This window comes from Myodes glareolus, chromosome 10 (genome assembly GCF_982192425.1).
Source record: "Myodes glareolus chromosome 10, mMyoGla1.1, whole genome shotgun sequence".
In the NCBI taxonomy this organism is placed as follows: Eukaryota; Metazoa; Chordata; class Mammalia; order Rodentia; family Cricetidae; genus Myodes; species Myodes glareolus.
The window spans coordinates 26,846,143-26,872,157 of record NC_142035.1 but is presented as its reverse complement, the minus strand read 5'-3'; the positions used below and the strand labels follow the sequence as shown (position 1 = coordinate 26,872,157).

At 49.3% G+C, this 26,015-nt stretch overlaps 1 protein-coding gene and 1 pseudogene across 1 annotated transcript; one reads left to right on the top strand and one right to left on the bottom strand.

The window, feature by feature from the left end:
- The first annotated feature begins 2,551 nt into the window (after positions 1-2,551).
- Positions 2,552-3,487, top strand: LOC125407798 (ATP synthase F(0) complex subunit C1, mitochondrial pseudogene; annotated as a pseudogene).
- Positions 3,488-10,224: 6,737 nt separating this feature from the next.
- Sox12 (SRY-box transcription factor 12) lies at positions 10,225-13,447 on the bottom strand. Its single transcript, XM_087911114.1, has one exon. The coding sequence runs from the start codon at positions 13,044-13,046 to the stop codon at positions 12,102-12,104; it is 945 nt and encodes a 314-aa protein (XP_087767240.1). The 5' UTR covers positions 13,047-13,447; the 3' UTR covers positions 10,225-12,101.
- Positions 13,448-26,015: the final 12,568 nt, after the last annotated feature.

The window sequence follows — 26,015 nt, the reverse complement described above, 5'->3', positions numbered from 1 at the left end:
TAGCCATTCAGTTTTTTATTAGAACCATCAGGTGTTTTATACAGGCAAAAAATTAACAGCTTCACAGAGTTAAACAAATGCAGCATAAGTGAAAGCCACACCCCTGAAAAGAATGTTCTACAACATCCCAGTTGTTGACACCATGTCGCCTGCCACCTCAGGCCTCTGCCACCATGATTTCTCTGTGATAGTGGGCTGTGGTCTAAGATTGTGAGCTGAAATAATAAACTCTTCCTTAAATTGTTTTTTTTTGGGGGGGGTCAGGTATTTTGTCACATAATCTGTAAAGTAACTTGTTGTGGAATATTAATTGAAGATGTGTTACATTTGTTTATGCTGTGGAACATTTGTTTAATGATGCAAAGATGTGTTGCATTCTTTTATGTTGCATTTGTTCAACTCTGTGAAGCTGTGTTACTTTACCTGTCTAAAACTCCTGATTGGTCTAATGAAGAGCTGAACGGCCAATAGCAAGGCAGGAGAAAGGAGAGGCGGGGCTGGCAGGCAGAGAGAATAAATAGGAGGAGAAATCTGGGAAGAGGAGATAAGGATCGAGAAAAGGAGGAGAGGAGGACTCCAGGGCCCTGTCACGCAGCTGCCAAGCCAGACATGAAATAAGAAGGAAAGAAAAGATATACAGAAACAGAGAAAGGTAAAAGCCCAGAGGCAAAAGGTAGATGGGATAATTTAAGAAAAGCTTACAAGAAACAAACCAAGCTAAGGCCGGGCACTCATAAAAAAGACTAAGCTTCCTGCACTTGGACCCCTTTTCCTCCTACCAGGTTGTCACATTCAGCCGTGCTATAAGGGTTTGCGCTTAGCCTTATTGTGTCTTTTTAGGCCATGTTCGATGGATATTCCTGGAGGCATGCTTTTTTTGTTGTTAAGGAAAACAAGAGTTGGTCTGGGGGAGAGGGGATGGAAGATATGGGAAGGCACTGGAAGGAGCAGAGGGAGGGGAAACTACATTCATGATGTAATGTACAAAAAATAAAGAAATAAAATTTTTTTAAAAAGTAAAAAAAAAAAAAGACTAAGCTTCCATGTATTTATTTGATTTATTTGGAAGCTGGGTGGTGGGATCCCCAAAGAGTAAAGAGTTTTTTGTTTTCTTTTCTTTTTGGCTCCATGAATGCTTTTGCTAGCACAATATGACAGAAGTCATTTGTGCTATCTCTGAACTTGCATTCATAGTGGGCAGTTTCCTTCCTGCCCTCTCTTGGAACACTCATATGTGAGAAGCTTCCAGGTATCTCTTTGTCCCCAGTCCCCAGGCTAAGAAGTCTGGTCACATGGAGAGGCCTCATGTAGATACCCCAGATGACAGGCTAGACTCCTACTTCCCAGCTGGTACCAGCTACTGCACTGAGCCGTACTCACCATGTGAGCAAACCATTTTAGATATCCCAGCCCTCACATGATATCAAATGATTACAAGGGCCATCCAGCCAAATCCTGAAGACCCACAGAATTTGTCAGAGTAAAATGGGTTTGTCTCTAGCTACTGGGTTTGCTAGAGAGCAGTGGAAATATAAAGTCAGACAATTTTGGAGGCTCATGCTTGTAACCCCAGCATCGAGGAAGCTAAGGCAGGAGAATTAGTTTAAGGTCAGACTAGGATCCAAAGTGAGACCCTATCTCAAGAAAAGAAAGAAAGAAAATAGGGGGCTAGAGAGATGGCTCAGTGATTAAGAGCACTGGCTACTCTCCTAAGATCTTGAGTTCAATTCCCAGCAACCACATGGTGACTCACAACCATCTATAATGAGAAGGTGCCCTCTTCTGGCCTGCAGGCATACACTGCAAACATAACAAACAAACAAACAAACAAATCTTTTTTAAAAAAAGAAAAAAGAAAAAGAGGGGGTTGGAAAGGTGGCTCAGCAGCTAAGAGTACTGTCTGCTCTTCCAAAGGTCCTGAGTTCAATTCCCAGCAACCACATGGTGGCTCACAACAATCTGTAATGAGATCTGGCGCCCTCTTCTGGCTGGCAGGCATACATGAAGGCAGAATACTATATACATAATAAATAAATTAGTAAAGAAAAAAAAATAAATCCCAAGCCAATCAGGTCTGCAAGACCTTGAATTTGGGTTCCCTTACCTCTTTGACCACATCTCTTTCAGGTCCTTCACTCAAATTGAACCCCAGCTACCCCAATTCCTCTCTGCTGCTTATATGAGCCAAGTACCCAGGCAAGTTCCTATCTCAGGTCTTCAGGCCATTGAACACATTTGTTTCTCTTCCTGTACCTTCTCTTCAGTATCTGCATAAATGGTGGCTTGCTTTCCTTGAACCTCTGGCTATATACCACCTGAGCAAACGTTTTATTTTTTTTAAAGCAATGTTGGAGAGCAAAAATGTCTTCATGAATGCTAAATAAGAGCTCTGTCACTCAGTTCTGTTCCAACCCTCAAAAGTTGATTTAGATCTTTGTGCAAGTCAATTTTGATGGTATAGGCCTATAATTCTGTCTTTGCCTCCTGAGTGCTGGGATTAAAGGCGTGTGCCACCAGGCAAGCTAAAGTATTTAAAGAAAGGGTAAGGAATATGAAGAGAGTAAGTAAGTCATGCAAGGATGGGAAATACAGGGCATCTGGTTTCTGTATGGTGCTTTGTTGACTTTGAATTTCTTTCTTAAAAAATATTTATTTATTTATTTATTTATTTATTATGTATTCAATATTCTATCTGTGTGTATGCCTGCAGGCCAGAAGAGGGTGCCAGACCTTATTACAGATGGTTGTGAGCCACCATGTGGTTGCTGGGAATTGAACTCAGGACCTTTGGAAGAGCAGGAAATGCTCTTAACCGCTGAGCCATCTCTCCAGTCCCAACTTTAAATTTCTTAAAGGCTAATATACAAAAAAAAAAAAAGCCGCTGAGAAACACTGAATTATGGAATCTTCTAAATTAAATCAACTTATATATATCATAAGAATGTCTTCACTTCAGAGTGGAAGTCAAAAAAAATATGTTGCATTGGGAGAGAGGTTATGTCCTTGTTTCCACAGGAAACAAAAATCTATGATTCTCTTCAAAATTAATGAAGACCAGATTTCCGGGGAGTCCTCCTGAAAATCTTGACTACAGATAGGAAAAAAAGAAACCAAAAGTAGTCAGTCACCTTGAGTAGAAAGCGCCACGGGCCAAGCAGGGACTGTAGGGGCGTGGAAGCGCAGACTGAGAAACGCAGACCACCAAGGCACTGCTCGTTTGTTACTCCAGTTCTGATCACCTCCTGTTCCAGGGGTCTAATCAGGCCTGTGTCTGCCTTCCTCCTGAGTCGCCCGGAGGCCCCATCTAAACAGCCTTCTTGCAGCAGCTCCCCTCTCCAGGTGGCCAGCAGGGAATTCCAGACCAGTGTTGTTTCCCGTTGCTGTTTTCCTGTGCCATTCTGGGCTTTGCCCTGTCTGAGGCCATGGGGCTCTTCTGTTTGATGGCTGCCTTCCTCATCCTCTTTGCCATGTGAGGCTCCATGGGGTCACCCAGCTGTCCCTGCTGCTTCAACTCCATGCCAGTTCTGGTGCTGGAGTGTGCTAAGCTTTACCATTAAACAATAACGTTTCTAAAAAAAGAAAAGAAAAAAGAAAAAAAGAAAGAAAGAAAGGAACCAAAAAAGACTATTACATATATGCTGATCCCTCAACATGGAACTAGCTCAGAAACTGGATAAGACATGATAAATCTTGTTGACTGCAGTGTCCTCATGACGTATTATTACATGTCATCCTTTCATATGTTTGGTTATACAGTCCAAATGGACTAACAGAGTTGACAGATGCCTTTTATCTGCTCAAACATAAAACAAAAGGCTGGGCCGTGGTGGTCCATACCTTTAATCCCATCACTTGTGAGGCAGAGAAAGGTGGATTTCTGTGAGTGTGAGGTCAGCCTGGTCTACAAAGTGAGTTCAGGACAGGCTCCAAAGCTACACAGAGAAACCCTGTCTCAAAAAATAAAAAAGGAACATACTCTATATCTGTTTTACTCTTAAGATATTTTTGTATATTGATACAAATTTAAGAATATTTTTGTTATGCTGTTTGTATGTGTCTTTTCTTGTTAAAGGTACCTATGCACCTCATTTAAAAATATAATGTATAATTAAGAAATACAGGTTATCTGTTAGTCATCTATAATTCTATAATAATCAAACTTGTAGTTATGTTTTCAAGGTTAAACAGATATATTTTAGATGGATAGGTGGTCTTCTAACATTTCAGAGACCTACAGAATGTGGTATTTAAGATGTTTTAAAAGAACATAAGGCCTTTAATGTCTGCTCCTGCAGCAACAATTTTTTTGGAGCTTGCTTTCACTGTGGTAAAGTTGATCACTGGACAAGAAACTGCCCTTGCCTTGACAGTATGCTACCCAAACTGGCCAAGCAGGATACACAAAAGAAGGTGACTGCTAAAATTTGTCAAGACAAGGTAGGATAGTCCTTCCACATTCCTGCTTCATAGAAAAGTCTATTCTAGGCCTGTAGGCCTAAGAAGAATGCCCCAACATTGCAGAGGGACCTGGGATGATTGTCCAGGCAGTCAGTTGTCTCCATCATTTCTATAGTTTAGAAAGTTGCATGCTCTGCACTTCCTATTTACTCAGATAATATTATATCCTTCTTGGGTCTCTGATAGGGTTGAAGAATAGATACCTATAGTTATTGTTTTCCTTAGTTATGATAGTGGCCTCTAGTGATCTTCAAGCAAGCTTTGTTAGATTATAAGTAAAATATCACTACACTTCTGTACTTTATGTCTCATGTGCCATGGTATTCATGGAGGTCAGTTTTCCCTTCCTCCCTCCCTTTCTTATAAGACAGTGTCATGAGCCAGAGAGGTGGCTCAGCAAATAAAGGCATTTGCAATGCAAGCCTGGTGACCTGACTTGGATCCTCAGAACCCAGGTAAAGGTGGCAAAAGAGAACAAATTCTCCAAGTTGTCCTCTGACCTCCACATCATGTCATGGCATGAGAACACACACACATCATACATAAAACCACACACACACACAATAACACAGCACTCCATTGCACACATACAAAAGGAAAACTATACGGCTGTTGGAGGCTGGAGGTAGTGGTGTGTGCATGCAATCCCAGAATTCATGAAGAAGCCGAGGCAGAAGGACAGAAAGGAAGTGAGCTAAACAGTGAGGCCACCTTAAACGACGAACTCTCAAGGTGGATGACTTTGGGAGCTGTGCCACACAATGGCTGCTTTTAATGCCCCCAAGTTGCACTGAAAGAGGGTTAAGATGGTAATTTTTTATTATATAATTTTGTTTGATTTATTTATTTATTTTTATTATGCATACAACATTCTGCCTTCATGTATGCCTGCACGCCAGAAGGGGGCGCCAGATCTCATTTCGGATCGTTGTGAGCCACCATGTGGTTGCTGGGAATTGAACTCAGGACCTCTGGAAGAGCAGCCTGTGCTCTTAACCACTGAGCCATCTCTCCAGCCCCTATTATATAAATTTTTACCAAGTTTGTAAGTTATTGGTGCTTAAAAAAAATGACTCAAGGGTTCCCAATTTTCTGTAAGCAGGAAGCAAATGGAAAAATCTTGCTCCCCGTGATTGTTCTGGAGCTCACTGCCTTCCAGTGGCGCCTCACTTGTCTCCTGCCCTGCAATTATCAGCTTCCCTCAGCAGCGCAGGCTCAGCTTAGCCTATGAGGCATCAGGTCGTAGAATGAGACAGAGTGGCTGCGGATTTGGGGCTCTACCGTCTTTGGATTTCTTCACTTACCTTGATTTGACATAATTACCTCGTCTAAAATGGTAGCCCCCTCAGCCACAGGACACTATCACCTTTGTCTATTCATTGTGTGTCCATTCACTGAAGAGCAAGGGGCTGTGACTTCCTCATTGATGTATCTTCTTCTTTTTTTTTTTAATTTTATTTCCAGACAGGGTTTCTCTGTAGTTTTTGGTGCCTGTCCTGGAACTAGCTCTTGTAGACCAGGCTGACCTCAAACTCACAGAGATTCGCCTGCCTCTGCCTCCTGAGTGCTGGGATTAAAGGCGGGTGCCACCACTGCCCGGTGAATCTTCCATCTTTAAGATGGGGCTTGGTGCTTAGTGGGTGTCATCAGCTTGCTGCAACAGGGGACCGGAGAGATAGCTCCATGGTTAAGAACTGTTGTTCTTCTTGCGGAGGACCAGAGTTCCCAGGATCCCATCAGCAGGGTTTCACTACTCCTTTAACTCCGGCTCCAAGGGATCTGATGCCCTCTTCTGGCCTCAATGGACAACACCGTGCACATGCAAATACAGGCCCACACCCACAAACTTATAAATAAAAATAAAATGTATCTTTTAAAATAATTTACTTTTATTTCATTTGCATTAGTATTTTGCCCCCATGTATGTCTGTGTGAAGGTATCAGATCTTGGCGTCAGAGACAGTTGTTAGCTGCCATGTGGGTGCTGAGAATTGAACCCAAGTCCTCTGGAAGAGCAGTCAGGGCTCTTAACTGCTGAGCCATCTCTCCAGCCCCCACTGGTTTTTTGAGACAGGGTTCCTCTGTGTAGTTTTGGAGCCTGTCCTGGAACTTGATCTGTAGATCAGGCTGGCTTCAAACTCACAGAGATCCTCCTGCCTCTGCCTCCAGTGCATGCCCTGGGATTAAAGGCATGCCTGCCACCATCGTCTGGCTAAAATGTATCTTAATAATATAAAATTAAAATAAAAATCTGTCACAATATGAGTAAGTTTGTCAGTTTATAAAAACATACAAGAAGGAAAGCCTAGTGGAGCAGGTCACAGGCAAGTATGACTTGACAAAAAAGCAAAGTAACCAGGTGGCTTTTTTCAGTGACAAGGGAAGGCTGCACCGACCTCCATCCCAGGCCTCTTTCCATTCTGAGTTTGTTTCTTGTAGAGACAGAGACCCTTGGGTTCAGGTTTTCTGGAGCAGAAAGAAAAGAACTTGACATTTAGTTAAAAGGAGGCCAGAAACAACTGAGGGCCAGAAACTGGTTGCTTAGAAACCTCTGAGGATTGGGAAGAGGGTGGGCATTCAGAGCTAGGCAACCTAGAAGGAGCTAAAAGGACAGGTTTGCCAGCAAACACCTCTCCCGCCCTCTTACAGACTCCTAGAGGGCCGGGCTGGGTATACTCTCGGGAGACCTCTAGCCCAGCCGCCCCGGTGCATAGCTGGGGAAACTCAAGTCTCCAACACCTTCAACAAGAGCCGTAGCAAATATCATGGCTGTGTACTGTCACCATGGAGTGGCCAGGGGTGGCTGAGGCAGTCTGGAAGTAGAGCTAGTGACTGAAGACGTGTCTACCAGGGTGAAGGAGCCAACCGCAACAAGGCCTTGAACTAAAGTCAAGAACTTGGGGACTGAACCCTGAGAGCAGCGGGAAGTCTGGGAAGGTGTTCATCATTGAACACTGTCTGCATTTTCCAAAGGCCCAGGGGTTCCAAAGACTGTAGCGTTGGAGACCTCGGGTAAAATCCAAACACCTCAAGGCCCTTCCTGTCAGTCCACACTACACCCTGCAGCCAGTTTCTGGGTCGGCCACTCCTGCTAGAGCCGAGCCTTTGTTGTCACTATATGGAGGACTCTGTACCTGGCTCTGCCTCCCCTCCTATTCCAGCTAGACAGTTCACTATGCTGAATTCATAGAGGGTATCGCAGAGCAGCTCACCCCAGCCTCATGATGGCTGAGATTCCAGCGCCTCTAATAGCTATCAGGAACACAAATGACCCTAGGCTGAACTGTCCCCAAGTTTCTGCATTTGTACATCCGGTGTCAGGCCTCAGTCATCCACTATAGCACCTATGCAAGGTCGTCCTCCATGCTTCGTCACCTGACAGCCTCAGTACTGGCCTTCTTACCCTGGAAACCCTGCAGCATCCCTCCTGCTACCTGCTGTTCCTCACAAGGGGACTGCAAAGCCCAGCCTGGACCGAGGGGGAAGTTCAAGGGACAAGGTCAGAATTTGTAGCCGTACTCTAAAATCACCATCTGCTGAAATTTCAGGTCACAAGGGTGAGCTGACTGTGCCCTGCCCTGAATTTACATTCCACTGAGCCATTTACTGTCATCAGATAAGTTCAAGCCTGGGTTTATGTCTCTTTAGATCTGTAAGGCCAGGGAAGACCATGAATGTTTGTCTTTTTCACTTTTGGATATCTAGTGACTAAGACTCACCTGGCTAAAGCACATTCTTAAGCAACACTGGGGCTTGGGGTAGAGTTTAGTTGCTAGAGCACATGCCTAGTACGAATCAAGACTGGAGTTCAAGCCTCAACACCACGTAAACCCAGCATGGTGGTCTATGTCTATAGTTCCAGCACTCAGGAGGCCAGCCTGGGCTACAGTGAGACTTTGTCACCAAATCAAAATGAGAGCTAGGTGTGGTTGACAAATACCTTTCATCTGAGCACTCTGGAAACAGAGGCAGATCTCTGAGTTCAAGGCCAGCCTGATCTGTACAGTGAGCTGCAAGCCAGTGCAAAAGGTTGGGGATGGCTTAAACCATCCCCATGGAGCATAACCCCAGAAATGCCATGGACACTCCTTAGAGGTGAGTTCTTCACTCTCACCTGACCTCCACCTACCCAGCCTGCCTTCTACTCCTCACTCGCTAGATGTCACTAAAGTCCCTATGTCTTCCCTGCTTCAGGGCATCCGAAATGGAAGCTGCCTCTCTTCTAATGCTCCCAACACCTTCAGTGTGATGCAGTTAAGTTCTGCAGAGTGCAGAGGACCAGCCAAGTCTCTCAGCACAGACCATGGCAAGGACACTCACCGAGCTCACTTCCTTTGTGCCTTTGCCCAGGTAGGACTGATAACTACCTGCCGCAGCCCGGTGAGCAGGCTTCGAAAGGGACAACCTCAGGGCTGGTGTGGAGGGTCTGGAGAAGGGAGCCGCCTTTGGGAGGCGGTAGGGTAGGTTTCCGAGGCGCCCTAACTGCTACTGTTAAGTCAGTGACCTCATTCCCTCCATCAACCTTGAACCCTTCCAGAAGCAGACACCAAGACTGAGTTGGGGGTGTAAGATGTTTATTAGGATGAACACCTGTGGAAAGAAGCAGGTTTTGGGCATGAAGAACTCAAAACTGCAGGAGGCCTGACAGAGCAGGGACCACAGAGGGGGCCTGGAAGGACAAACGTCTGGCAGAGTCTGCCCCACATGTACAACAATCTAGCTTAGATACTGGGGCAGGCCTACCAGGGGGAAGGGCGTGGCCTTGGGCAAGTTGCTATCTGCCAGGGACTGACCTTGTTGGAGGGCATTCACTCACTCCAGTCTAGGAAGCCCTTCCTTGAACCAACTACCGTTTGGCACACACCCTGCCATCCCTACCTTTTCAATTCTACCTCTTGACAGAGACTTTCCCCCTCCAGGTTGCTTCCAAGCAGAAGCAGGGAAGATGCCCTTTGAAAACCCACACCCAGTCTTGGCTTGTCGGAATATGGGCTTTGTCTAGAGCCTAGGCACTCACTGGACCTGGCAGACAAGGCTTGAGGGGCGAAGGTACAGAGGGCCAAGGAGGAACAGAGTTAGAACCCCCTAAGACTCATGACCTGTGGCCCTCTGGTCACACGGGAAGCATACACTGCAGGCCGTGGCTGATGCTTCTCGAAGCGCTGGGAGGGTACATCTCTGTGTACATCTAAGGGTACATCTCTGTGTACTTCTAGGATCCCTCCTACTCTACAAACGAAGCAATACAATTTACGGAGTCACCTCAAGCATGATTTCACTCTGAAAATACCAATGTGATTCTCACGAGACACACACAGACAGCAGTTCCAGGAGCTAGGCTCTGAGCACAGCTGCCCAATCCTCGCTAAACAGTCAAATTGACCCCTTTGGGTCAGTCCAGCCTGCACACCTGTCTCATCTGACCTAGGGACTTAAAAAAATTTTGCATGAGTTTTTATTTTGCAACTACAAGGACTTGTTTCCTGCATCTCTTGAAAAATGTGGCTATCTGGCTGGGGGGGGAGTGGGGGACTAGCACCCTGGCACTGTCATGAAACCAGGGTCTGCCCCAGCTTGGCTCTCCCACTTCTGCCTGCCTGGCCACTCTAAAGATGGGTTTGCCGTCTTTAATGAAGGCAAGGATTCCTGAGACAGAGGGTAACAGAGGCCCGGGAAGGATCCAGCTTTCCCGGCACCAGCCCATACTCTAGGCACTTGAAGCTGACCAGGGTGAGAAGCACACACATGCAGAACCACAGGGCAAGGTCGGGGCAAATACACTTTATTCAGTCCTGGCATCAGACTGGCGAGTCCTGCTGTGGGTGCCAGCGCCCCAGAGGAGGGGTTCCCTCCTCTCAGCTATGAGACTAGTTCTCCAAAGACCACAGACAGTGACATCTCTTCACTCACATGACGTTTCCGTTTTTTTTCATTGTCTTTTTTGTTACTTGTTTTCTTAAAAAAAGAAAAAAAAACAAAAAGGAAAACAGAAAGAGAAAAGAGAGAAAGAGCGCAAGAAAGGCCCAGAGCCGGAGCACCAAGCTTTAAGGAGGCAGCTGGTGGCTTTGTCAGCGAAGGGAACGCGTGGGGCAGAGACCTGCAGAGACCCAGGGCAGGGGTCGAGGAGGACTCTGGGACCGTTTGTTCCTGAGATTTGTGTGTGTGTGAATGAGTGTGTGTGCGCCACCCAAAAGGTGAACACACGCCGGTGAGATACAGGTAGTGAAGGCAGAGGGGATGAGGAGGCCAGAGGGGCGGGGCTCAAGCGGGAGACCAGTGGAGCAGACTTGGCACCCGGGCAGGGCTCCGGAGGGCGACCTAATCTCAATACAGCTTCCTAACTACAGCAGCGTCACCCCTATTTCTCACAAGGGAAGACCGAGGTGCAAAGCACCCACGTCCACTAGCTCAGTCCTGTCCCCAGTCGCCCTGGCCTGGTCTCTCCTCAAGCCACTGTTGAGACGAGGGCCTCATTCCTGCCACCCCTGTCTGCTGGTATGCCTGTCCTAAACCCTAGCAAACAACGTGCTTCAGTTTCTCCCACTGAATCCTGCAGCTGTGGTTGTCGAGACTGGATCTGAGTGATAGGAAGGGGCGATGGACTTAGGGAGGAGCCCAGGCAGAGAGGATGCCCTGAGCTGATAGGGCACTTCCCGAGGAGGGGGATTGAGGGGGCAGCAGGAACTCTGTCCCCAGACTGGTAGGTGTCTTGGTTCTGAGTTCTCTTGGACAATCCCATCTTGGTGGATTTCCAGACAAAGACCTAATTCCAAATTCCCACTTGGGGAAAGGAAGTTTCCGGCGACCAAGATGGGCTGTAAAGGCAGTCACGCGGTGGAGGGTGGTGGTGGGCGTGGGTGACCCCAACATAGAAAAGGGGTTGACACTTGCAGAGTTTAGGGCTGGCTAGTTTCTATCTCTCCCTTTGACTGCGCCTCCCATTAAGGCAGTAACGCCCCATTGGGTCGAGAGGAAGCCACGGGCTCCGGGATCAAAGGATTTCTTAGGATTGCTCTATATTAGACCCCTCCCATTCGAAGTTGGCCACAGAGGCCTGCAGCTCAACTGGGACCAGGCCCCTCCAAGAAGCATCAAGCATGCGCAAGAAGGGGACGGTTCAGCTGAGGGGTTGGGCCTCGAGATCCTAGGGGGCGGGGGGGGGGGGGACGGATGCCCTACCCGCCCCTCCAGGAGAGGAGGAGACCGGGAGGAGCGCCGGACCGCCAGACCGCAGCGCCCCCTTAACCACAAAGGCAGGCCCGGGAGAGGGCGGAGGGATTTTGGAGCAAAGGGGCGTGCCGCCCGGCCACGAGGAGGGGCGTGTGCAAAGTGGGGGGGAGGGGTTCAGGTATGTAGGAGGAATGGGAGGTGTATCCGAGGGGGGTTGGCTGCTGGTGGCTACGCGGGACAAGACTGGATGGGGAGGGGCTTAGATGTCAGGGAGAAGGTGGGGGTTGGGCTGCCTTGGGGTGTGTCTGCGGGGGAGGGGTATGTCTGGATCTGTGAGGGGGATGGGCACGACTAGGAGGGGGGAGGCTGCGCGGGAGATGGGGTGCCAGCCTCGGCCTCCGAGGGGCCCCAATACCTGATTCCTGTATGTAAACAGCTGGTTTGGGGGCGTGCGCGCCCCGCTGACGATGGGCTCAGTAGGTGAAAACCAGGTCGGCGATACTAGACGGGCGCCAGTCCCCTGCGATCATCTCGGTAACCTCAGGGGTACAGTAGTCCGGGAACTCGAAGTGTGATGTGCCCGAAGGGGGCAGCAGGTCCGGGTCGCGGTCCAGGGCGCTGCAGTCCAGGCCGGCGGGGCCCGGGGGCATCCTGGACAGAAAGCCCAGGGGCTCCTCCCCCGACGCCACCGTCTCCTCTTCGCCCTCTTCTGCTGTAACAGCCTCCTCCTCCTCTTCCTCGGGCTCCTCGTCCTCCGACAGGGTCGGGGAGGCGGCGCTGGCGGCCGCCCCCTCGCCGGATGGCCCCTGCGCGCGCTCCGCGGGTCCGCGGGCGGCGCGCCCCGCCGGGACCATCCTCCACAGCTCGCGCCCGGGGGTCTCCAGCAGGCGCACTTCCAGCAGCTCCTCCTCTTCGTCCTCGTCGTCGTCCTCAGGCGCCGCCGCGCCGCCCCCCAGAGGCCCTCCCGTCGCTCGGCGGCCCCCGCGGCCCGGCAGCTGCGGCCCGGGTTTCAGCCGGCTGCCGCCACCGCCGCCTCCGGGGGGGCGGGGCCGCGCCTTGGCGGGCGCCCCCTTGCTCTTCTTGCGAGGCCGGTACTTGTAGTCCGGGTAGTCCGCCATGTGCTTGAGGCGCAGCCGCTCCGCCTCCCGTACGAACGGGATCTTCTCCGAGTCCTGAAGCAGCTGCCAGCGGCGGCCCAGGCGCTTGGAGATCTCAGCGTTGTGCATGTCGGGCCACTGGTCCATGATCTTTCGCCGCTCATGCTGCGACCACACCATGAACGCGTTCATGGGCCGCTTGATGTGGCCGCTCGGGGTCTTGCACCAGCCGGGCTCGCGCGCCCCCTCGGCGGCCGGCCCGGGCCCCGGGGGCGGCGGCCCGCCGTCCCGCTTGGCCCGCGCGCCCCGCTGCTGCACCATCGCGCCGGGCCCGGGCCGCTAGACGCCGCCGGGGGCCGTCCGCATCCTCCGCGGCGGCGGTGGGGGAGGAGGCAGCGGCGACGGAGGGGCGGCCCCGCCCCGCGGCTGGGCCCGGCCCCCGCGAGCTGGGAGCGCGGCGCCCGGCGCTCGGGCCGTCTGTGCGGGGGGAGGTCAGCGGCGCGGGCTCAGGCGGGCTCAGCGCGTCCCCGCCGCCCCGGGCCAGGAGAGCTCCGCCGCGCGCCGCGCATTGTTTTGCGGGACCGAGGACTCGAGCCTCGCAGGGCCCCACGGGCTACGGTCGCGGCCTGGCGCTCCTCTGCGGCCCCGCGCGCGCTTGCCCGCCCGCCGCCGCCTTCCAGTGTCTTTCTCCCCGCGCGGCCCCGAAGGCGCGCGCGCTCCCCTCCCCCTCGCCGTCTGCGGGCCGCTGCGGCGCGCGCGGGGCCGCCCCGTGTAAACACCGAGGTGCCCGCTCGGGCAGCGGCCGGGCCACGCCTCGCGCTAGGTGTCGCGTCACCCGTTGCTGGGCAGAGAACTCGGCATTTGCATCTCCCAATCGCTGGCTGCCTGGGCGGGGCGGTCTCGTGCCTGGGATGGGATGGGATGGGGTTTGGGGGGAGGGGGGAGACGGATGAGGTCGGTTTCTTTTCTTAGGACGGGGGTTGGAGTGAAGGTGGGGCGACATGGAGCGCTTCCCATCTGGCCCTCAAAGCTTTTCTGTCTCCGCCTTGCTTTTGCATGTTTAGATTACTCAATAACACCTGCAGCCAGGTAGGACTCTCCTCCCTGTCTCTTTCTGGGACACAGATGGACTGCCACAGAGCAGCGTTGATGGGGGTAGGGGACCGAGACTCAGCAAAGCTTTTAGGGGACAGACTCACCTTGTCTTGGATGGATCCCCTCCCTGCTACACACACGGTCCAGCCACAAACAGGCTTAACAAATGCTTTGGGGGCAAATAATGGTTTTTATTTTATCTTTTATCTTTGGGGAGCTAAAGGGATCCCCAAGGGACCAGAACGCCCGCTTTCCAAAGACAAGCCGCAGGACGCGCGCTGCCACTAGAGTCTGTCTGGCCGTCCCAGCGCGCTCCCTAGCGCACCGAGGGGCAGGGCCACCCTGCACCGGGAGCCGAGCGACCTCGTGCGTTTCTTTCACCCCGGGCGCGTCCTGGATCTCGCCCAGCTCGCGCTGCCAGTCCACGCGGGGCGGGTGTGCGCCTCGCCCTGCCCAGGGCGGAGCCTTCCTGGGGGCGTGACCGAGCGGGCTGCAGGCGGCGCGTGGCGGGGAGGGGCCGCGCTCTCCGGGCTCACCACGTGTGAGCCAGTTGTAGCACCACCCGGCGCGTGCAGCCCTAAGGGGAGGTCACCTTCATGGCGCTTGTGCCCGGGCGATGGGAGGGGGCGCTGAGGCCTCACCCCTGTAGGCCCGAACTGGGCGGGGTCGGTCGGGTCCGTGACTCGAAAGTGACATTTTCTGTAGGAGAATGGGCATGGTTCAGGGTTGGCAGCAAGTAGTATACCTCCCTCAACTCTGGGCGCCGAGAGAACTGAGTGTGGGGTTGAGTGTGCTTCGGCAGAGGTTCGAGGAGCCGGGTGGTGCTCTGGGAGGCTGGCGAGCGGGTGGGTGGAGCGTCCCTAGTGGGAGGGGGCAACTCTAAAAGGCAGAGATGCTGGCAAGGTTTTCACTCTGCTCCCGCCCAGGGCCCCTCTTCGCCTCATTGGAAGCTAGAAATCACTGGATTTTAATCTTCCCAACTGCGGCCTGGGCGGTTCTTTGTTCAATAGAGTCAGACTAACGTTCACTTCCCAGCCCCTCCTTTTGCTTATCTTGAAGTGCAGATAATGCTGTTTCTCCTTGGCTCAGTGGCCTTATGGATTAAGTGGGATAATCTATGTAAACACGGCCTTGACGCCTAGCAGAAAGTACAAGTTATCTGGAATTAGATTTCCTAGTAGTTAGCACAGGTCACCAGCAGTGCACAGGTACCAACTTCATGAGAAAAACATTTGGTGGGGTTGGCATGAATTTAACCTTTCAAAAAAGGTATCAAAACAGTGGTCATAGTGTGTTCATGTAAATTCCGGAGGCAGCGCCCAGCGCAATCTCTCATGCTTATAATCCCAGAAGCAGTCAGGATGAGGCAGAAGGATGACTCTTAAATTTGAGGCTAGCCATGGCTAATATTCGAGACCTTTTTTTTTTTTAATTAGTACTTTTGCAATTTACTAGTCAAGGTAGTTAAAGTGACATATGGGGAGCCAGTGAGATAGTTTAGCAGTTAATGTCACTTGTTACCAAGCCTGACAGCCTAAGTTAACATCCAACCCCACAAGGTGGAAGTAGAACACTGACCCCCACAAGCTGCCCTATGACAGGTCATTCTCATTCATTCTCTGCCTGTCTCTCCTCTACACAGACACAACGTAGGTAAATACATGTTTTAAGGTGTCATAAAGATGGCTAGCAGAGCTTCCTTTAGTGCTTAGAACCTCTCTACAGGCATTTTTTTTAAAACCCTGTAGTACTAACTACCTTTAGGCTAGTGTCTTATTAGTCTTTCCCAACCATGCTCTTGGTCAGATTTACTTGGTCCAGTTGCTTCATTGTTCTCAGGAGAAAAAAAATACACATCAATTATTCCACTGCCTTTCCCTTCCGTCTCCCACACATGTGCTCGTCTTCCAGTTACTAATATCTCTCCATAGCTAAGTCCTCTGATGGGGGCTGCATGGTTATAGATGACCTGACAGAGTTTGGTCTTCTGGTGGGGGGATATTCTGCCTTCCCTAATACAGGTGTCAAGGACAGAGAGAAATGTCATCGCCCAATTTTTCTCCCTCCTCAAGAGACATTTACGCAGGTAGACAGACTTTCTAAGCTCCCCCTAAAGGAGAGGACATTAAACATGCCAGGCGTTGGGTCTGAAGCCAGGGCTACTGAGGTGCAGAGCTGACTAAAACAGAGGCTCCCCTATTGGACTGCATTCATTTCGGGGCTGAGGGTTGGCCACAGAAGGCTCTCTGGAGACCGGAGAACAGCTGACGGCAGTCATTTCTCTCTTCCCATCATGTGCGTCTTGGGGATTCTCACCTTTACCAGCTGAGTCATCTCATTTGCTGGTGGCCCTTGAGGAGCAACTGGAGGAACGGAAACAGAAGAAAGCGAGAAGCGCGAGTGCCTAGCACAGATGAGAGCAGAGGTGTTCCCACTGGTGAATCAGGGAAGGGTGGCGTGTGGAATCTGCCTTGATTTCAGCGGCTCACGGTGCTGCTCAGGCTCACTTTAAACCTCGCGGCTCCATTAACCCTTTTCCCACCACAGCCTCCCGAGGTCCTAGAGTAATCCCACCCTACCCACGGGGGATAGGTTGTAAGACCCTTGCCACGGTGCTTTGAAGTTATGACTAGCACCCAAGTTTGCGTATACCGTTTCCCCAGTGCACAAGGGTTTGACAGCTTTCCCATGGTAACGAAGCACATGGCTCGTTGTACTGGTAGCTTCTGGAATCGGAGGCACAACAGCAAAACTAGTATGCATTCTTTTACTCTCAATTTCTCTTTTTTAAAGATTCACTTGTGTGACAGGTGTGTGCAGAGAGATGTCGTAACAGAGGCCGCAGTGTGACTCAGTGGGTAGAGTTCTGGCAAAGAATACAAGAAGCCCCGGAGTTTCGATTTTCAGATCCCCAGAACTACACAAAACCAATTGTGGTGGTACACCCTTACAGTGTCAGCACTCGGAAGGGGTAAGGCAGAGGGACCAGAAGTTCAAGGTCGTCCTCTGCTGTACAAGCTGGAAGACAGCCGGGGCTACATGAGGTCTAGCTGGAGTAAATGAGGAATGGATGGATGAATAAATGGCTTGTTCCCTTTAGTGGTGCTCTTAGAAGCTGGTGGAAGTTTCCTAAAGGGGAAGGTCTTCAGGTCCTGGAAGAAGATATTTAAATGCCCATCTTGCTCTGTTTCCTTTGTTTTGTTTTGTTGCCATACCCACCTACCATGCTGTGTTCTCTGGTTTCTACAGCCAATATCAATCAATCGTGAAAGGAAACCTCCCAAACTCTCAATTGAAAGAAACCTCTTCATAACTTGATTGTCTCAGGTAATTGTTAGAGTGGCTGAAAGCTGACTTTTCATTCACACACACCCCATCTTCACCCCTGCCTGACTAACTTCTCATTCACACTCCCCCCATCTCCACCCCTGCCTGTCTGACTTCTCATTCACACTCTCCCCCCCTTCCCATCCCTGCCTGACTAACTTCTCATTCACACTCCCCCCCATCCCCTCCCTGCCTGTTTCTTTAGGATAAGTTTACAGAAAGATACTCAGCTGTCTAAAGATGCATACATTTACTGGCCCTGGAGAGCTGCCTCAGTGAATGAGACCAGGTACTGCTCTTCCAGAGGACCTGAGTTTGATTCCCAGAACCTAAACTGAGTGGCTTACAACTGCCCGTTAAACTCCAGCTTCGGGGATCTTGCCCCTTTGGCCTCGGTGTGTGCACATACCCATACATATAATTTGAAAGATAAACACACATTTAGGGCTGCATGTATAGCTCACTGGTAGAGCATGCGCTTACATGAATGAGGCTCTGGGTTTAATACCAGGCCCAAACCAAAATAACAAAAGATACAGCTATATCAGATGTTCCATAAGCATGCAACCTTGGATTCTGGCTTGCTTTTATTTATGTATTCACTATTATACTTTATTTATTTATGTATATGCGTGTACACATGCATGCATTCCACGGCAAGTAAAAGGTCAGAGGACAACCTCTCTCCTTCCAGAATGTGGGTCCTAGGGATTAAACTCTGGTCATTATGTCTGGCAACCGTGTCTTAACCTGCTGAGCCATCTCGCCAAACGCTTTATTTCTGTAGTGTACTTCGCTCATTGTCACCTGGGGCAGACGACTTGGAAACAGTTACTGTGTTCCAATGGCCTTTTCAAGTAGCAGTCCTAAACTAGAATGAACAGTACTAATACAATAGTGGCCAGAAAAAATACAGAGAGTGACAATATCTCTGATTGAACTTTGTATGTCATTATCGCGGTCGAGGCAAATACTACATCCAAGCACAAGAAGTGGAAGAGACAGCGGAAGACACGGCTCTGGTGAAGATGCTTCCAAAGGTCTAATTCCCAGCACCCACGTGGTGGCTCACGACATCTGTAGCTCCAGTTTTAGGGACTTCAGCACTCATCTGGCCTCTGTAGACACCAGGCACACACAAGGTGCACAGCCATACATGCAGGCGAAATTCACATAATACAGTAAGAAAAAAGGTGGAGCTCAAGGCCAGCCTTGTCTCTGTGAGTGTCAGGCCAGTCAGGGCTACTTGTGTTGAGACCCTGTCTTAAAAAAACAAAATGGAGGGCTGGAGAGATGGCTCCATGGTTGCGAGCACTTGAACTCTTCCAGAGATCCTAAGTTCAATTCCCAGCAACCGCATGGTGGTTCACAACCGTCTGTGATGGGATCAGATTCCTTATTCTGGTATGCATGAAGACAGAGCACTCATATAACATAAAATACATGAATAAATAAATCTTAAAATAGAATGAAGAGCTAACTGGGACTGTGGCTCTGTATTCTAGCATGTGCAGGTCCCAGCCCTGGCTTCCATCCCCAGCAGAAATAAACAAAAACTGAAATAAATTAAAAATAAGTGCATGAAAGCTAATTTCAGTAACTGAATTAATTCAGTAATTACAGAAGAATTTGTTAATATAAACAAATAATAGAATAGTTTAAAATATTCAAACTGAATAAAATATTTTACTAAACAGTAAAAATTGAATTTTACTGATTTTTATGTGTATGAATGTTTTGCCTGCATGTTTATATATGTGGCATGTGTCCATGGAAGTCAGAAAGTGTTTGCTCCCCTAGAACTGGAGTTATAGATGGCTGTGAGCCCCCATGTGGTTGCTGGGAATTGAACTCAGGTCCTCTCCAAGAGCCGCCAGTGCTCTTAACCACTGAGCCATTTCTTCAGCCTGAGTTTTACTAAATTATAAACTGTATAGTTACACTTTGAAGTTTATTTGCTTTTTTTTGGTGTTTTTTTGTTTGTTTGTTTTGCTTTGCTTTTGGAGACCTGGCTGCCCTGGAACTCAGTCTGTAGACCAAGCTGGCCTTAAATTCACAGAGATCTGCCTGCATTGAGGTATCTTAAAATTTTAGGCAGGGGCCAGCAAGATGGCTCAGTGAGTAAAGGCCCTTGCCACCAAGTCTGAAGCTCTTATTTCAGTCCCTGAGACCCACATAGTGGAAGGAGAGAACCAACTCCTACAGGTTGCCCTGTGACCTCCACATAGGCACAATGGTATGTACCACCTTCTTTTGGTTTGTTTGTTTGTTGTTTTTATCCAAGTCAGGGTTTCTCTGTGTAACAGCCAGGCTGTTCTGAAACTCACTTTGTAAACCAGGCTGGCCTCAAACTCATTGCCTTCGGAGTGCTACCATGGCCTAGCAGCACGTACCTTCTTTCCTCTCCCAAAATAAATAAATGTAATAAAAAACTATTTTAAAAAAAAGTTGAAGTGGGGCTGGAGAGGTGGCTCAGAGGTTAAGAGCACTGACTGCTCTTCCAGTGGTCCTGAGTTCAATTCCCAACAACCACATAGTGGCTCTCAACCATCAGTAGTGAGATCTGGTGCCCTCTTCTGGCCAGCAAGCATACAGACAGACAGAACACTGTATACATAATAAATAAATAAATCTTAAAAAAAAAAAATTAAAGTAAAATGTTTCAAATGGTCACATGAAATTACAGGATGGGGATACCTTAAGCCCAGATTCTTCAGTCTCAGAGCCAGGGTGTTATCATTGTTTATCCCGAGTCTGCTGTGTAAACGCAAACTCATATAATAACGAAGGGAGACAAGTCTGTACAGGAATCAGATGTGTGCAGGGAGGAATTTTCCTCAAAACGAGTGCAGGCAGCTGCCTCTGGCTTCTGGGGGTTAGGGATGACTGTGACTGGAGGTGATTTGAATTAATTGGCTTGTAGAATGTTACCTGTCACAGGCGGGAAGCCATGTAGAGCTTACAGTTAAAACTCAAGCTGGGGCCAGGTGACGGCGCACACTCGGGAGGCAGAGATAGGCGGACCTCTGTGAGTTCGAGGCCAGCCTGGTCTACAAGTGCTAGTTCCAGGACAGGCTCCAAAGCTACAGAGAAACCCTGTCTCGAAAAGCTAAACAAAACAAAACAAAACAAAAAACCAAACCAAACCAAAACAAAAACACCCTCAAGCTGGACCATCAGCGTGATCTTGTAGCAGAGAGATTTTCTCTGGCATGGCTCAGAGCTGAGAGGGCACTGGGTTAACAAAAGGCAGACTGCATTTTAATTGTTTTTAAGATTGATTTTTATGTGTCTTGAATGTTTTGACTGCATATCTGTGTGCACACAACGTGTGTGTGCCTGGTGCCCAAAGAGGCTAAAAGAACTGAAGGTATAGACAGTTGTGAACACCATGTGGGTCCTGTTTCTTTGGGACAAGGTCTCACTCCCTCTGCCTCATCTGCATTTGCCTCCTGAGTGCTGGGATTGCAGGTGCGCAGGGAGCAGCCTGGTTTTCTTTTTATCTCTTTTGATGTGGTTGCTGGAAACTTCTAAACCACACTGTGGCCTGCTGTGCATTTCTGCCAGGCTGCGCTGACGCGGAGAGTGGAGGTTTTCCTTGTCTTTATTTGGAAAAATAAAATGCTGACAATCTCTTGCCGGTCCTGAGGTTTTAAACTGTGGGGACTTTTGGGGGTATGTGTAAATTAAAAACAAACAAATAAAAAACAACTTTGTGAAATTTCAAAGTATTAAAAACCCGAACAGTATGATGTGATAATCTCAGCACTTGGGAGGCTGATTAAGGAGGATTGCCTCATATTTGAGGCTAGCCTGGACTACAGAAGGAGATGCTATTTAAAATGATGGAGCAATGCCTGGCAACCCGAGTTCAATCCTCAGAAGTCTGGGAAAGGCTGACCTATGACCTCTGCACAATCACTGCAGTGTGGTATGCATGTGCCCATATTCGCACACAGAGACACTAAATTTTTCAAATGTACAGAGGCAGGAGCGATTGTTCAGTGGTTAAAGCACCTACTGTACAAACAAGAGGACCATATTCTAGATCTCTAGAGCCCACAGAAATAGAATGGCATGGTGCCTACAGGGGGATCCAGGGAGCAAGCTGCCCAGTGAGACTGGCATATTGGCTTGCTTTGGGTTTGATTGGGAGGCCCTGCTCCAAAGAATAAGGTGGAAGAGCGGTTAAGGGAGATTCTCGATTGCAACCTTGGCTTCCCATACAAATGTGCACACACATGAAAAGAAAAAAAACAACCCAAGTATCTAGGCTTTTAAGTTGAACTTGGTGAACTTTGTTCAGTGTCATAAGTCTCTAGGGAGTTACTTCAGTTTGCTTCTGTTCCCTCACCTGAAAAATAAGGGCGCATAATAAACACGCCCCGGGATTTGTCGATGGTTCAGTAAGTGCCGACTACCACAACAGCAATGATAGAAATACTCGATTGTACATCTACTCTTTGTATCTATTTATTTAGTTTTGAGACCCTGCCATAAGAATCAAAACAAAAACAAAAAGCACCAAGGTAAACATGGTGGCATGGACTAGAGGGACGATCAGGAGTTCAAAGTCAAGTCTGTCATACGTGTAGTTATCTCTGACCCCAGCCTGAGTTACATGAGACCCTTTCTCAAAACAAAACAATCCCAATCCAAATGAAATAAAACGAAAAGATACAGATATGGCAATGATGCAGTGTTGGGGTAAGTGGTTTGAAATAAATGAATGATGGAATTTCTTTTAGGGTCATAGGATATAAACTTCTGTAGGATATAATCGTGGGCACGCAGCTATGCATTAATTAGAATTCAACTTCGCAGCATACAGAGTGAATCTGGGGGTAGGGAGCAGGCAGTGGATCTGGAAGGAGTTAGGAAGAGTAGTGGGAGTGAAAATGATCAAAATATATTGTATGAAATTCTCAAGAAATTAATAAAAGTGAAAATTAAAGAAAAATTAATAATTTTGCAATTAGCAAGACTGAAAAATCAAGCCGGGGTGCAGTGGAAATCGAACTTAGTGTTGGGCTTTGTCTTTAGGTGTTGATGAGTGTCTGTGAGTTATGTGTGGATCAGTGACTATAAAGAAAAATCTCATCTTGAGTGAAGACAGATGCTTAGCAAACATGTAGAGTCCACTCGGTGGAGATGAAGCCTGACTCCCCCTGTCATGCAGAGTCAGCTGAGAAGAGCAACTTCCTGCCAGGGTCCACAATGAAAGAGAGAGACACCGTGGTCTTATTTGTGTGTGGGATGTATGATGTGTTGTGAGCCCATACCTGAGCAGAGGTCACAGAAGGATATCAGTGTCCTGCTCTATTTCCAACGTATTTCCTTTAAAATTCTCCCATTTACCCCCAGGACTAGGCTGGTACATGCTGGCAGCCAGAAAACCCTAGCAATCATTGGCTCAGCACCACCCCCAGCACTAGGGCAGGAGGTGTGTGCGGTGATCATGTAAGTTCTGGAGATTTGAACTCAGGTCCTCTTGCTTACCCAGCAGGTGCTCTTCCTCACCGAGCCATCCCCCCAGCCTGAAAAGGGGTAGGGGAGGGATCGTTTTATGTTGGAGAAACCTGGCAGGAACCATCTCAGCTAGGTGATCAAACTCAGCATTAACAGAGGTCTGAGAAAATGCCATGGCCAGGAGGAGCCTAATGAGACAATCTAAGGCCACATAGCAAGCCCAGTGGATCTGGGAACAGGAAAGAACGTTAGTGACTGAACCTGGTGGTATATGCCAGTTCCTCGGGCTGAGGCAGGAAGACCACAGATTCAAAAGTACAGAGAGAATTCAAAGCCAGCCAGGGTATCTGAGCAAGACCCTGCCTCTTAAAAGTAAATGGGCTGGAAATGCAGCTCAGTTGTAGAGGGCTTTCCTAATATGTGTCTGTCCTGGATTCAGTAGCCAATACTGCTCTCCTTATGTAAGAAAGTATCGGGCAACTACTTGAAACAAACAAACTGAATTAATACATGGTGCTAATTACAGAGTTAACGGTAGGTGGGGTCCATGGGAACGTTCGTATGCACAATTTTCTTATTATTCTAAAACTGTTCCAAAAAGTTTTTCTTAAAGGTTTATTTTTCTTTTATGAATGTGCTTTGCTTGCATGTATGCGTGCCCGCCATGTGCATGTCTGGTGTCTGCAGAGGCCACCATGCCCAGCTTGCAAATTATATTTAAAAGATCAGCAAGGAAGAGGGACCAAGTGATGCTGAGCTGTAACAAGGAACTTGAGAGGCCAGGCTAAAGAGGCAGCAAATTCATGGCCACCCTGAGCTGTTTAGTGAGGTCCTGTCTCAACATGCCTAAATAAATAGACAAGAACAAAGACAGATGACTCACTTCTTGATCATTTATGAAAGAAACTGGCGTAGCCAGGGTACGTAAAGCCCGTGGCCCATTATGTTCACTGCCTGAAACTATTTTAGTAGAGATCAGCATGTATTGTTTGATCTTCTAATACAGAATGAGAGCGAAGACCACTCGGGCTGCAGCTGGCAGAGAGGCCTTGTTCCAGTTTCTTCTAATTTGAAGACTTCCTTTTGAAAAAATAATAATAAAGTCCCGTTCCACAGAAGCCATAAGGATGTCAATCTTAGTTCTCATTGGTGGCAGAAGGCGGGGCAGTCCGTCGGGGGAGCCTGCCGATTGGTTAGCTGCGTTAAGGAGCTTGATGTCCATTGGCCGGGTCCCTGGAGCGTGAGTTACGGACCACAGAGGCCCGCGCCGCCGTTCCCATGGCAACCAAGGCTTGGAAGAGCAACTCAGATGGGAGCCACCCCCAGCTCCTTGCGCAGGGGGCAGGGCGGCCTGTAGAGAATATTGGGGCCCCGCGCAGGGGGTGAAGGGACACGCACCGCCACCTGGAGAGCTGGACGAGCCACTCTCAAAGAAAACTTCCTGTAATTCCACCTCCTCCCGATCTCCTCTGTTGGTACCATTGAACCCAGAGCCTGGCACAGACTAGCCCCCAGTACGCTGTTTGAGAAAAAGAGGAAGGAGAGGGTGCCAGTGGAGGAAGGCATGAGACCGGTACCTGCTCTTAATGGAGTCCTAGAGCCAGGGTTATGATAACTTTGGACAATACACACATCCTAAGTGTGGTAGTACACTGAGGAATGGACGATTTACTGAGGGTGTGTGAAAGTCTGAAAGCCACTGCTGTGTGGATCCTGTTTTAACTCTCAGGCTTAGAACTCTGCTGGGAGGTTGGTAGCATTCCTTCCGCTCCTGGCCACTGTAAGCTGCTTTGTCTAGCCTGCCCTCTCCACCGTGATGGACGGAAACTGTGAGCTCCAATAAATTCATTCCTTCCGTTTATGGCAGGAATACTGTCACAGAATGGATGTTAGCTCCAGCAGTGTGCCCTCAAACTTCCAGTAGTGGCCTCTTGTTTCCCACGGAGACGGGCAGCTCAGCTCTGTAGGGATCTAGATGTCAAGGCTACCACCCTGCTCAGGGCCCATCCATTTTTAATACCTACAGTGGTATGTACACACAGCTGGGCTGGATCACTGGGTTTCACTGTTTCTGGAATCTTCCCAGTGCTTATTTTTATTGCTTTTGCCTAATCAGCACTCTTGCTTTCTCTTGATCATCTCTTGTCCTTTCCTTGTCTCTTAAGAGTTTTTTTGTTTTCTTTTGAAGACAGGGTCTCACTGTGCAGTGCTTGCTTGTCCTAGAACTCACTGTGTAGACCAGGCTAGCCTTTGTTTCCTCAAGTGTTGGGATTAAAGGCATGGGCCACTGCACCCGGCCCACTTAAACTATTTTCTATGGGAAATTATCTCTGACCCCAGTCTGATCCAGCTTTCCCTGTTCAACAGGGTCTTCCCTGCTGCATGTGTCTATCAGTTTGTGTAACTAGGTAACTGCTGAATTCCAGATACTTTCAAAGGGGTTTTTAATGAACGTTTAAGGGGACAGAATGGAGGCCTGACTGGAAACCCTGAAACGAAAAATTGTTCTTAGATACAACCTACTAGCTCTGTCATCTCCAGGCCTTGTCGAGGGCCACATCTGCAGCCCGTGGTTGGCCTGAATTCTGCCTGTACCTCAGGCATGATGGGCAAACACTCTGTCCCTGAGCCGACCCCCAGTCCTGCGTGCTGTCTGCTCAGGCGGTGTCTGCTATTGGGTTTCTCTTCTCGAGCCCCCTGGTCTTTCTTCTTTGTGAGCGTGGGTCTCGGTCAAGACCTTGCCTCATCTAGGGACATTTATTTGCTTCAGAAAGTTCTAGATAGATGGGTATGCTTTGTTTGCCACAGCAAGTATCTTAAGATAGTGGATGTGACTTGTGAGCTGACGGCTGGGTTACCTGTATCCATATCCACCATAGACCTATCTGCTGGATGGCAGCTCAGTAGAGCGCCACGCTGGGCCTGTTTGCAGCAGAGACCGGCACTAGTCCGGCAGCCTCCCAGAGGAATTGCAGCTCCAGGGCTGCGCTCCAAAGGGGAGAGGAAGCTGGGGGAGGTTTTGTGTGTTCCGCCTGCAGAAGGCCCTGTCGAGCATGCCGAGGGGGATGGGCAGGGAAGCAGTTTCTTCCTCGGGGTTCCAACGGGTGGGGGAGGGGCGTCGAGCGAAGCCTCCTTCAAACACTGGCTCCTGGGCACACAGCCTGCTGGGAGGAAGGGGGTTGGGAGCGAGCTGAAAGCCCGCTTTCTCTTGAAGGCCACAAGCACAGTCAAAGGGAGAAGATGGGGGAAGAGGAAGAAGGGGAGGGAGTGGCTCCGGAGGGGTGAGTCTGAAGGCTTTTCGACCCCAGGAAAGGGGCTGAGTTGGTTAAGGACAATTTCCTCCTAGGTCCCAGCTTCAGATCTGTTCCCCCAAATCCTCCTGTCGCCAACTGTGAGAGT

What these genes read in the sequence shown, in the direction of transcription:
- Sox12 (XM_087911114.1), bottom strand. Translation starts at nt 13,046, where the DNA reads ATGGTGCAGCAGCGGGGCGCGCGGGCCAAGCGGGACGGCGGGCCGCCG.